General features: G+C 40.8%; 1 protein-coding gene across 2 annotated transcripts in view; it reads right to left on the bottom strand.

The window, feature by feature from the left end:
* The window catches only part of SLC35F4 (solute carrier family 35 member F4), a 293,474-nt gene that overhangs the window by 42,777 nt on the left and 237,388 nt on the right, over nucleotides 1–13,309 (bottom strand). For both annotated transcript variants that reach the window (XM_029598234.1, XM_029598235.1), the window contains exons 2-3: nucleotides 12,166–12,354; nucleotides 1,030–1,324 (exon numbers count right to left, since the gene is read on the bottom strand). In XM_029598234.1, the coding sequence (XP_029454094.1) occupies nucleotides 1,030–1,324; nucleotides 12,166–12,354 (484 nt within the window). The remainder of the gene's footprint in view (nucleotides 1–1,029; nucleotides 1,325–12,165; nucleotides 12,355–13,309) is intronic.

The following is a 13,309-nucleotide window of genomic DNA, read 5'->3' as shown; positions in this document are numbered from 1 at the left end:
TATTATCCCACCCGGCACATCACAAAGCTCTCATATAAACTAAAATAACTTCTTGCTGGTTCCCACAGGATGGGGCTGGGCAACCCATTAAAAAAAGGCTTTCATAGACAACAAATGAAGAAGAGGAGAAAAATGCAGCTTACTAGACAGACCTAGCTGCTAACTGTTCTGCTATCTCATCTTCCCTATTTTGCAACTAGGAATCCTCTGTGCTTAGTCAAAGTATTGAAGAGAATCCTGAGTTGCAAAAGAGTGAAGAGATGTCAGAAGAATTAGCAACTGTATCTGCCTGGCAGGCTACACTTTTCTCATTCTCTTTCTCTATGTTCTCTAACTCATTGGCAGATATCTGAGATGTGTATGTTTTTAGTCTGGTTTTTCCTCTAGGAACTCTCTGCTCTCCTTTGACTTCCTCTCCTAGATGCAGTACTTCTTCCACTTTTCCCCTCTGTACTGACAAGCAACTCCATATGCCAGACTTTCTTACATATCCCTTGGAAGCTAGCAGGAGGAATGAAGAAAAAAAAGAGACCCAGCACGTTCAGTTCAGCATGATCACACTATTTAGCTTTCCATTGGTAAATAACAGGCTCATGTTAACACCAGAATGAGTGTTAAGTTATGGTATTAAATTGCAGCTATTTACTAAGCTCTCACTAAATAGTGTGTGGACGAGTATACCATGGTATTTAGCGTGAACTTACTAATATCTCACATGTACATGGCATTTGTTTATTTATGTATTCTAGTTCTTTCATTTCATTTGTATGCACAGGCTTGCAATTTTTTTTGCTATTTTTTTTGCACACTCACATTAATGTCTTCTAAGACTCCTGTAATGTGCATGGTAAGGCCTTCCTTGCTATTTTGGGCATGCACAAAGGGGCATCAATATGCATTCTAAAGTTAATCACATAAGCTCTTTAATGCATAATGAATTAGGAAAGAATACATAAGAAAATAATTTGCAGACAATAAACATTCAAATTTGTAGCAATAATTTAAAAAAATTGATTGATATAAACCTACCTGAATTTTTTGATTGGTGACTGTTTCTCTTGTGCTGTTGCCAGGTGCCCCGAATAATAGACAGGGAAAAACAAAATGTTCCAGTTTGTTGAGAACCAAGTCATAAAAAAAGGACAATGAAAGTTCTTGTATGTAATCTTTACAATCTGTGTAGTTCCAACCCAAGAAGATGACACTGACAAAATAATTAGAAATCCCCAAACAATCTTAAGAAATGTAGATGTGCACAACTGACATCGGGTCTTTTCCTGATTTTCTTGATTGTTTTCAGTATTTGCTTGTGCAACTTCTCCTCCTGTAAAGGGATAAATTATATCAGTGAAAAGACAGAGAAAAAAAGTGCAACATCTAACCACATTATTTATTTATTTTGATTTATATTCTGCCTTTCAGATATTTCAAAGCAGATTATATTCAGGTATTCTACGTATTTAGGTATTATAGGTACTGTAGGTATTTAGATCAAAATCATACCACCGATTTACAGGATAACACCGATGTTATCCTGTAAATATTATATATAACTTTGCATTTTTCTAGTTTTTAGGCTCTTATATGTTTATCCACCACGTTCTTTGTCAAGCACTACTTCAGCGTAATGTTTTTGTTTATTGTACACCAATGTGATATCTCCGATGAACGTCGGTATATAAAACTGTTAAATAAATAAATAAATACCAAAAAAAGTGGGAAACAGTCATGTAACTGGATTAGTTTGCTTTAAATATATTACAGGTGTCACATAAAGTGCTAATACTATGCTACAGAAAACAGCATTTTTATATGCTGAGTATAATCAGCCACCTTAAAAAAAAATCTGCTTTAGGCGTCATCACAGCACTGAAACTTTGCTACTTTCAAGCACTGACACAATATTAAGAGGATTTGACTTAGGTATCTCACATGTCCTAGTCTTATTAAACATCACCTCTGCATTCGACACTTTAAATCATAAAATCCTACTGCTTCAGCTTATGGAGGCCATTATTAATAACCTGTACATAATTGGTTCACTTCTTACCTCTCAAGACAGATGTAAGCAAATTCAAGTTGCTAATTTCTCTTGGTCTTGGATACCCATCTTCTCTGAGGTCCCCCAGGGATCCTCCCTTTCATCAGTACCTTTTCAACATTTATCTAGCTCCACTTTGTTGCTTACTTTCCATATTAGGTCCTTCATATAGGTTGTATGCTAATGACATACAATTATTTTCCCTATCAAATCCTTTCTGGTCTGCTACTTACAATTTTCATTCAGTGTCCACTTCTTAAACATTTTCAAGATAAAAGCTTCTGTATTGAAGGTATACAACTCGGCACCATGGCAATAGCCTCTGAGACTGTGCCAAATGAAAGGCTATTGCCATGGTGGAAAGTTGCATGCCTTCAATACAGAAGCTTAAATCTTGAAGTTGTTGAAGAAGTGGAATTTGAATGCACTCTCCCGAAGCAGGCAACTTTTATATATTACTGAAACATCAAAATTGGGATATGAGAACTTTTCCTGGGGTCTTCACTTTGATTTTCTACATCTAAGATGATATCTTGATTTGTTAGCCTGTTTTATCGGGATTCTTATTCTACTGGATACCTTGTTGATACCAATGACATTTTCTTCCCTGGGTTAGTATATCAGTTTTGTTTTATATTTATAGAAGTTATCATTTCCTTTGGATTAACTTGCTGCACTAGTGAATGGATATTTTTATGAACAGTTACAATTAAAATAAAGGTTTCAAAGATTGCAAGATGTTTTTAAGGTAGACGATTATACTCTTGGGGGTAGATTTTAAAAGAAGCGCGATCAGCCTACTTTTGCTTGCGCATCAGACTCAAGCAAAAGTACGCTGGATTTTAGTAGATACGCGCGGAGCCGCGCGTATCCACTAAGGGGCGGATTTTCAGAGCCCTGCTCGCGTAAATCCGCCCAAAACCGGGCGGATTTACACGAGCAGGGCCCTGCGCGCCGGGAAGCCTATTTTACATAGGCCTCCCGGCGCGCGCAGAGCCCCGGGACTCGCGTAAGTCCCGGGGTTCTCGGAGGGGGGCGTGTCGGGGGCGTGTCGGGGGGCGGGCCCGGTCGTCGCGGCGTTTCGGGGGCGTGTCGGCAGCGTTTTGGGGGCGGGTACGGGGGCGTGGCTACGGCCCGGGGGCGTGGCCGCGCCCTCCGTACCCGCCCCCAGGTCGCGGCCCGGCGCTCAGGAGTCCCGCTCGCGCGCGGGGATTTACGCCTCCCTCTGGGAGGCGTAAATCCCCCGACAAAGGTAGGATGGGGGTTTAGACAGGGCCGGGCGGGTGGGTTAGGTAGGGGAAGGGAGGGGAAGGTGAGGGGAGGGCAAAGGAAAGTTCCCTTCTAGGCCGCTCCGATTTCGGAGCGGCCTAGGAGGGAACGGGGGTAGGCTGCGCGGCTCGGCGCGCGCAGGCTATACGAAATCGATAGCCTTGCGCGCGCCGATCCAGGATTTTAGCCGATACGCGCGACTACGCGCGTATCTACTAAAATCCAGCGTACTTTTGTTTGCGCCTGGAGCGCAAACAAAAGTAGGCTATTCGCGCTCGTCTGAAAATCTACCCCTAAAATCCTGGATCGGCGCGCGCAAGGCTATCGATTTTGTATAGCCTGCGTGCGCCGAGCCGCGCTGCCTCCCCCCGTTCCCTCCAAGGCCGCTCCGAAATCGGAGCGGCCTCGGAGGGAACTTTCCTTTGCCCTCCCCTCCCCTTACCCTCCCTTCCCCTACCTAACCCACCCACCCGGCCCTGTCTACACCCCCCCCTTACCTTTGTCGGGGGATTTACGCCTCCCGGAGGGAGACGTAAATCCCCACGCGCCAGCGGGCCTGCTGCGCGCCGGGCCGCGACCTGGGGGCGGGTACGGAGGGCGCGGCCACGCCCCCGGACCGCCCCGGGCCGTAGCCACGCCCCCGTACCCGCCCCCAAAACGCTGCCGACACGCCCCCGAAACGCCGCGACGACCGGGCCCGCCCCCCGACACGCCCCCCTCCGAAAACCCCGGGACGTACGCGAGTCCCGGGGTCTGCGCGCGCCGGTAGGCCTATGTAAAATAGGCTTACCGGCGCGCAGGGCCCTGCTCGCGTAAATCCGCCCGGTTTTGGGCGGATTTACGCGAGCAGGGCTCTGAAAATCCGCCCCAAGGTGTATAAAAATGCTGATGTCTAATAGCAGAGTATATTTACACTTCATATGACTCGTGATATATTTAAAGAAAAGTAATCCAGTTATATGATTGTTTCCCACTTTTTTTGGTATGAAAGAGACAAATTATAGCCATATACTTCATTCATTTCAAGAATTTTCCATTTTATTTTGTATTAATTTCTAGCGTACATTACAGTCACTATAATGTAATTCATAGAGATTTGGGGGATTGAGCACTGGCATTTGGGATGTTTGTAGACAAGTTTTGCAACTTTGTTTGATGCATAACCACATAGCATTGTGAGGTGTTCTTGGGTACACTCATATATGTAAAAAAAATGCTCTATATTAAAAAGGCATTCAGGTGCTTTTTGTGCCAGTAATTATTATAACTGAGTCACTACTCACTGCAGGTTTGTTATGGTTGTTTGAACTGCCTTTTTCACCTGCACTATGAAATCAAGATTTTTTTAAAGATACTTTACAAATTGTGAGTGTGTTCTTCTTGTAATCATTTTGTGGCTGTGGCTTTTGAATATAAAGACACCCTGATTTCAGTCTGTTTTTGCCCATTTTTGGTGTTAGCACTGATAATCAATACTTACCAGCTAAAGTTTAGTATCATTCCAAGAACATCAACATCCCCAGTCTCTTTTCACCCAGCTAGATTTTGTCCGAGTAACTCATTAGGCAGACAAAATTTAGCCAGTGAATTGGGGGGGGAGGGGGGGGAGCACAATATTTAAATTTTGGATTTTGTCTGAGTAACTCAAAAATTAACCTGGACAATCTCTTTGAATATTAATCTAATTCCCACATAATAAAATGGTAGAATACATTTGGCATAGTCTTACGTAATTAACTAGGAGGCTGACATTTACTGCATATAATCCAACTTAAAGAAATTATAAAGAAAAGTAAAGCAACCATTAGAATTAATGTTATTCTACTAAATCAGTGGAATAATGTTAAAATGGAAATAAAATATCAAAACTGCCATTTTCAGTTAGCATAATGTTTTCCTGTCCTCTCCTGGAGGCATACCTAACCAATTAGGTTGTCAGGATATCCATAATAAATATGCATGAAACAGATATGCATACATTGGAGTCCCAGGGTGAGCAAATAAATCTCATGCATAATCATTATGGCAATCCTAAAAATCCAACTCGCTAGATGAGCCTCCAGGAGAGGGTTGGGAAACACTGAGTTAGCAAATACTAAATGCGTTACATTTCATATACTACATCTGCAAGTGCAAGGCCACACCCATTCTAAAGGGCATAATTGTATCAAATTCAGAACTGGGTAAGATGACAGAGAAAAAAGCCCTAAAATATTAAAACAAAGTAGGATTGTGAGTTATATTTCTTTTCTTACATTTTATCAAGATTTCCTATAGCAAGGCTTCAATTAGGTTTTCAGAATATTCACAATAAATATGCATGAGAGAAATTTGCAATAATGGGTTTCCAATGTATGCATGAAAGTATTTATATATTCACTGGCTATATTCTGAACCCCTGATTAATTAGAGAGGTCACCAGGACAGGCTTGGGAAGGCCTGTACTGTAGAGTAACTCCAGAAAATTCTTCAAGAAATTTTAAACCATTAGGGCTGCCAGCATATGCAGTATTAGTGAGGTAGCTTACAATGAGGGTATGTTTTGTATTTACAGAGTGCAGTATATTTTGAAACTCTAAGTTGATCTTCCCTTTAATAGCATAAATGTCAGAAGTTCACAGTGCATTCAGCTGCTTATAAAATACTGAAGCATTATGCCCAGAAATGTAAGAACATATTTAGAAAAGATAACAATTAAATTGAGCAAAAGCTTAAACATCTGTTTCAAAATCCATTTTTAATTGAAACAGTTATTTTCTGAATTCAGAAGTACATCGTGAATATTTTTGGTGGGTTTATTTGCAAACCAAATTCATTTAAGGTATATTAAATAGGTTACATAACATTTCGTGGTGTTTGCAGCACCTTGAAAATAAATTAATATAACAAGCAAGACATATAATCACTATTCCGTTTAGGAGAGAAAATATTGCATAGATTACATTATTTAAATTACCCTACACAAGGATGAAAAAATCCTAGGTATCAGGTCACCCAGACACTTAAAATTTGGCACTTGGCATCCATTCCGGGTCGAGATGTTTTTGCATGTCAAGCAGGCAAGAAGCTGACACTGCTGTCCACGGACAGGAGGGGAGTGGCTACTGCCAGAAGAGGATCCAGGCCTGGAGGAGTGGGGGAAATGCTGCCACCATGAGTGAACAGGAGAGGAGATGGGCTCCGATAAAGCCACCACCACTGGCAGGCAGAAGTAGGAGCTGGGACTTGGTGGGTGTGAAGCTGCCACTGTTAGAAGGGGAACTGGGCGTGGATGGGCAGGGAAGAAACCAACGCCATAGAAGGACAGGCAAGAGTCCAGGTCAGAATGAGTGAGAAGCAGCTGCCACAGGCCGGGCACCAAAAAAAAAGAGAAGCTGTGGAGAATGGAAAGAAATACGGAAAAAGACTGAGGATAGAAAGTTAAAACAGAAAGTGAACTAAGTAAACAGAAAAAAATAAAAGGAAATAAGGAAAAACACGTTTGAAAAATAGCTATAAAGACATTTTCTTACCCCGACTCCTAAAAATTTGGGCAAGCTTTCAAAAACGTTTTCCATGCCAACCTATATATAACTGCTTAAGTTGCCAAAGCATGGCAAATAAAAGTAAATAGAACAAAGTGCATCTTTCCTTTTTCTCTTGTGCCAGTATGCCTCTTAAAAGTCAGTAGCAAGCTTGCTGGAGCCTAATGCATAGGGTGTTTCTTCCATTCAGTATTTATGGCAAAAATATTTAATCAATCATGCCCTTGGTGTCCATAATACATACCGAGGCAGGAGTGCAAATACAACTTACAGACGCAGAACGTTTTATTAGGTGAAAAGGTGGCATGGACATAGAGACTGAAAAACGGAGGCAAGTTCAAGGAGAGAAAGAAACTTCAAAGGAGGGAAAAGAAAGATATACAAGATAATGCTATATGAGTCCAGTGGTGCTATAGAAATGATGTTTTGTAGTAGTATGAGAAAGATAGAATAAAGAGGAAAAAAATGGAGTCAATACTGGAGAAATCAATACAATAGGTAGAAGAAACAAATTAAGGACTAGATTCATCAAACTATTGCCTGTGATAGGAAGAGGGGTGTGTTTTATGAATGCATTACTTTAATTTCTTACCTGTAACCAGTGAGAGAGAGACTATCTATAGGGCTCATGTAGTAGTTAGCTATTTATATCTCTATAGGAGGCCCACCTAATAACTCGAGGTGAGGTTTAGGTAGTAGTGTAGGGATTAGGGGCCACTTTGATATGTAGAGTGAGATGTAAGAACAGAACAGTACAGTCTTGTGAACATTTGATGTCCTTCCGAGTGAGGAAACTCACACAAAGATGAGATTCGTGTAATGTTCTCTCAACCTAGCTTGAGGGACTCTCTACCTGGGTAATATCAAGCTAGGTTGAGAGAACATTGTACTAACCTCATTATTGTGTGAGTTTCCTCACACCGAAGGACATCAAATCTTCACAAGTGTACTGTTCTGTTTGTACATCTCACTCTGCATGTTAAAGTGGCCCCTAACCCCTACACTACTACCTAAACCTCACCTCAAGTTACTAGGTGGGCCTCCTATAGTAGCATAAATAGCTGATTACTATGTTGCTACCCTCAGAGGCTCTCTCTCTCCCTCCCTCTCTCTCTTTCTCCCTCCCCAGCCTAAAAATGCCCATAACACAATTTGCAAAAAAATCACAATTTGTATTATGGGCATATCAGCTTAACACCAATGAAAAAGGTGCAGCTATTTTTGGCATTACAACTGTGCAATATGGCTTTGCAAAGTGCAAAGTCAGCCCACTTTTACAAAAATCCTGCCCCCGAATCCTCCCCTTTTAAAAATTATCATCGCACCATGCGTTAAGGCATTTTTCGCATGCGAAAACGCCTTAACGCATGCAAAAACGCCATTCAGCAAGTTGGAAAATAACCCTCTAAAAGACAGAATAGATATAGATAGAGAGTTAAACAGATGAAGAAACCTATGGAACCATTTGTTTTGCTGGCTCTCTTTCTACAAGACACTTGGAAACCACTGACTCACTTCATTAATATTGGAATATTTCTAATTTCTGGCACCCAACCAAAAGATTGTTTGCCTTTGAGATACATAGTAGATTTATTAACCTTTGTAATCTTATCCAGAAAGGATTCCTCCAGATTCTGTAACTGTCCTGAGAAGCCTAATCTTAGTAATGTAAAGATCCCCTATATTACATGACTACCCTTGACAAACGCAATTGAAGAAGACAAGTCTCTACAGGATGATGTTCAGGGCATGGCCTCTGCTGGTGCTAAAATGCTTATACAAGTTAGCATGCTCAAAAAATACTGATGCTAGTAATGATAGTGAAGGGGAAGAAGCGTCAAAGGCTGACTAAAAAGAATATTTCAGCACTTTGCCCTGAATATAGAATTCCTTACCAGCACAATTCTTTTACATCATCCATGGTCTGTATTGGGAAGATGAGTATGTTTTATAAAATAGTTAAATTAGCCCCTTCTTTTGGAGTGGTTCGCTAATTTGGTACATCCAACTCGAATCAGAATAATTCCTGTCTTGAATGTGATTTCATTAAAGTCAGCCTACACAGCAGTTCCAGTTAAACTGAAGAGTTCATCAAAGAAACAACAAGGTATTAATGTTTCACTGTCTTAAGCAGCATTTGCTTATGTGTACTGTAGTTACTTTATCACCAATATTAATTTATTTAGTCATGTATGCTGTAGCCATAAATAAAACTACAAAATTACTTTTCATTGAAACTTTTCAACTTCCTGTACAACTGCAATTGTGACTTTTTGAAAATGCTTAGTTGGTTCACCCTTGTGTGTGTGCACATAGGAATGGAAATGTTCAAAAGACTCATAATCCAGCAGGAAATTGAGGAGCAATATCCCATAAGAGAAGCTCCCTTTTAAAGATAATTAGGTAAACCAGGAAAGCAATGTTAATTGGGATTTATCATTTTTTCATTATTGTTCTTTCTTGTATAAACATACACAATACTGAATATCCAAAGCTTCCCAATTTCTAGGAGATAGAAGATCTGTATTTTATGGGTTCTTTTTTCCAGCAGAAGCCACATGATCGTGTTCTGGGAGAACTTGTCAACAACTCCAGTAGAACATGTGTAAATGCTTAGATTTCTGTCTATTCCACATTAAAATACATCTACTTTTATTTATCTATAGGTGTACATATATAGACAGAATAGCAAAAAGTGCCTGGCGTTGCTTGGGTAGGCTGGTCTATAACAGCCTGTGCCTGTGTTGTGCCTCTGCCTTGTTTGGGGGCCATGTGTGTGTGTGTTTGCCTGTGTGTGTGTGTGTGTGTGTGTGTGTGTATATGAGTGTGTGTTGGGGGGAGCCCTGTGTGTGTGTGGGTGCTTGTGCCTCTCTGCCTGTGTCTATGTATGTGTATATGCCTGCATGTGTCTGCCTGTGCCTGTGTGTTCACCTGTGTATGTGTGTGATGTCTGTGCTTGTGTGTGTGCCTGTGTGTGTGTATGTGTCTGTCTGTCTGTGCCTGCCTGTGGGTGTGTAGGAACTTGTGTGCATGTATGTTTTGGAGCGTGTGAGTGTGTGTGTCTCTACCTGTCCATATGTATGTGCCTATGTGTGTGTGTGTATGCCTGCTTGTGAGTGCATGTCCCTGCCTGTGCGTATAGTTTTGTGTGTGTGTGTGTGTGTGAGTGTGTGTGTGTCAATGTGTGTGTGGGTGCCTGTGCCCATGTATGTCTGCCTCACTTGTGTGGGTGTCTTTGCTTGTGTGTCTATGTGTGAGTGTGTGCCTATGTGTGTGAATGTGTGTGGGGGAGCCTGTGGGGGAGCGTATGTATATATGTGTGTGCCTAAGTGTGTGTTTTTGGGAGCCTATATTGAGTGTGTGTATGCATGGAAGCCTGACAGACAGGGCTTTGCAGATGGAGCAGATTATCTTTGCGTAGTGATTCTTCCACTATTCCATGCAATAACTCGTGGCCAAACACAGACATGACAGTGTAACAACACAACATAAGCCTATATATATATATATATATATATATAGTATAGATATATAAATAGATATTCATTCCATTAATCATTTCCTCTCTGTGAAAGTACCATCACAATGATGCTATGTGCTTCTTTACAATAAAACGCAAAAACCCTTGCACAATAAGGGCTTTTTTTTTCCCATTCTGTGACTATCAAGAAATCTATATTGAATAAGGGCTTATGTGTCCATCCAGATTTTGATGGAACAAAAAATTAGTGATTCTACCCTTTTTTCTTCCTCTGTCTCACCACTGGGAATTCAGTTCTTAAAATCTAAATTACCTTGACAAAATATATCATAGGACCTTTTTTTTTTTTTGCTTTTTCCTTTCCAGATTTCTGAAAGGAGCTAACTGAAAATAAATATCTGTGCTACTAACAAACACGCATACTCCCAGACATTTGTGAACACTTTTTGCAGTTTATTACTGACAAAAAAAATGTACAATTATATACCGACCATTGTCCAAATACTAATGCTTCCAAACTAGAAATCACCTGTAAATAGAACTTCAGCTGTAGCATAGATATCTTCTTCCTGCCTGTACATGTACTTAAATGACTCCACACAATAAATCTGGAGCTACCCAAGCCTCAGGACTGTGGAAGAGAGGATCATAATAGGAAAAGGGGTGAACTAGACAGAAGAGATAAAAGACAGTGTCATGACAATCATGTTTTGCCTTAGTGGTTTAGTCCTTTGTAGTCTTGATAGTCTCTTGGCGGATTTCTTTGTTTCTTTCCCCAGATCTCCATTTAAGTTGGATATCTGTAAAGTCACCCATTTATCTTTCCAAGTTCTTGTTCTGAATCTTTTAGATACTCCATCCATTGTATTATCAGCTCCTATTTATACCATTGATTTCCTTAGATGTCCAGTTACATGCCACCACTAGTGATTGGCTTTCATATTTCTTGGCATCCCTTTCCATGCATAAAGCCAACTAACATACTCGTATATTGCTGTGCCAGGATCTGATCCCTCTTCAAAGTATCCAAGCAAAAGAAACATAATCTTCAATGTCCTCAGGGTGCTGGTGAGATCCATTCTCTTTCTGCTCTACCAATCCTTCTTCATACTCCTGCTGTGGGGCCTGTATGAAGGCCCAGGGTAATGATACCATTTCCATCATCTGATGGTCTTTTCCCTGAACTTAGATGGACTCAGCAGCCTACCCTACTATGGAAGAAATATCAGAGTCAGCCACATCTGCTCAGTCCGAATAAGCAGCCATATGGATGAACAAGTCTGGTAAGGTCATTTGGGCCAATTTCCCGTAGCAAATGAAAACCTGTATGTTCCTTATCAGCTTCCTTAGTGACTATTTTTCTAGTTGGTGGTTCATAGTTTTTGGTTAGCGTGATAGCTTTACATCTCTTACTTTTCCCTCACTGGACATTAAATGTATTACACAACTGAGCTAGTACATTGAAGAGGGAAAATGTCACGTTTCTTCATGATATTTAAGCTCTGGTTTGCCTGAAACTGTTAAAATAGAACCACTTTGTAAGGCTAGCTGTGTGTTATTTAACCGATAAGATCGACTTTGCTACTGGGACCTATGTATTCATGTTCTCATTTCTGACATTGTTATCTAATTCCTCCAGTAACTACACTCAGCTCCTATTCTTCCTGCCTCCTTCCAAGCCTCATTTTTCATTAGAGATACAACAGGGATCTTGATATAGTTCTATGGATCACAAACTGAGAAGCTAGGCTCATGCCTCTTAGCCTTGCATGTAGCACAGCATATTTCAAAGACAGATGAAAAGTGTGTCTGCTGGTATATCATCATGCCAATGCCACTGTAATGCCTACCTGAACTGCTCTGCCTCTCGACTCTGCTGTGTTCGCAGATTCCAGAGATGCCTCGGCTCCGGAGCTCAAGCATAGTACCAGCAGCATCTTCAGTAGTAGATAAGGAGGAGAGCTGCCTAGTGATGCCATTGCGTGTATTAGGAGAGCTGGCTCCAGGCTGACATCGGGAGACAGAAGATTTTGAGGTATCTGAGAAGAAAGAGTGTGCATGAGATTGACTATGCAATTTCTTCAAAAGATGTTGCAGCTTTTCCAACATCCTGACAGTGAAATTCATGTTAAACAATTCATTTAAAAGTAGACGACACATAAAGAAACAATCAAGGACCAGACAAAAAGTAAATTACAGGTTTTCATTTTCATTTCAAATGCTCCCAAAACTAAATTTCAGTGTTAACTTTCCCCACCTCTCAAGATATAGCACATATTGGTATTCCTAAACATAAGTGTTTTATCCATGCAGTTAGAACAATCAAAGGCATGGGTACTCACATGAGCTGCTGCTTCCCTTGTTGCCTGTGATGTGCTACCAACTTTTTTAGCAAAGGGCTCTGGTCAGCTTTGCTTGAATTGGTGAGACACTCTTTGTTTTCATAAAATACATTTACAAGGTGCTTCTGGGAGCTCCATAAACCCACCCTCCACACCTCCATGAACCATTTCAGCATATCAATGCTTGCTGCTCTTTCTTGATATTGGCACTGTGATTATGGAGGTCATTATTTCCTTGAAGCATATGAAGATATTATTCCAGGGTTGATCCTCCACCAGTTTCTTTTCCTTATATGAGGGCTAACTCTCCCATTTTCGCCAGGATACAAATGATTTCATGATTCCAGTGGGGTTGAGTGGCAGGGTATTAACTTCCCATAAATATTCTCAATTTAAGACAGAATGCAAAGAAGGAACTATTCTTTCTCATGGCTCAGACTTTAAAGTGTGATCTTCCACCGGTTGTTTCTTTTCTTTTTTTTTTTTTTTTTGTAACATTACCATGTCCCTTATAGGGTTAGATAGCAAAGTATAAACACCCCCTTCCCCCATTTTGCACAGATGCTCAGTCTCAACTAAAAGGCCAAGAAGGAACTATCCTCAGATCACACATAACTCAGAGCCTGTGCTTGTGATCCTCCACCTCTGCCAC

The sequence above is a fragment of the Rhinatrema bivittatum genome, chromosome 4 (genome assembly GCF_901001135.1).
Source record: "Rhinatrema bivittatum chromosome 4, aRhiBiv1.1, whole genome shotgun sequence".
NCBI lineage: Eukaryota > Metazoa > Chordata > Amphibia > Gymnophiona > Rhinatrematidae > Rhinatrema > Rhinatrema bivittatum.
This window is presented reverse-complemented; position numbering and strand designations above follow the sequence as displayed.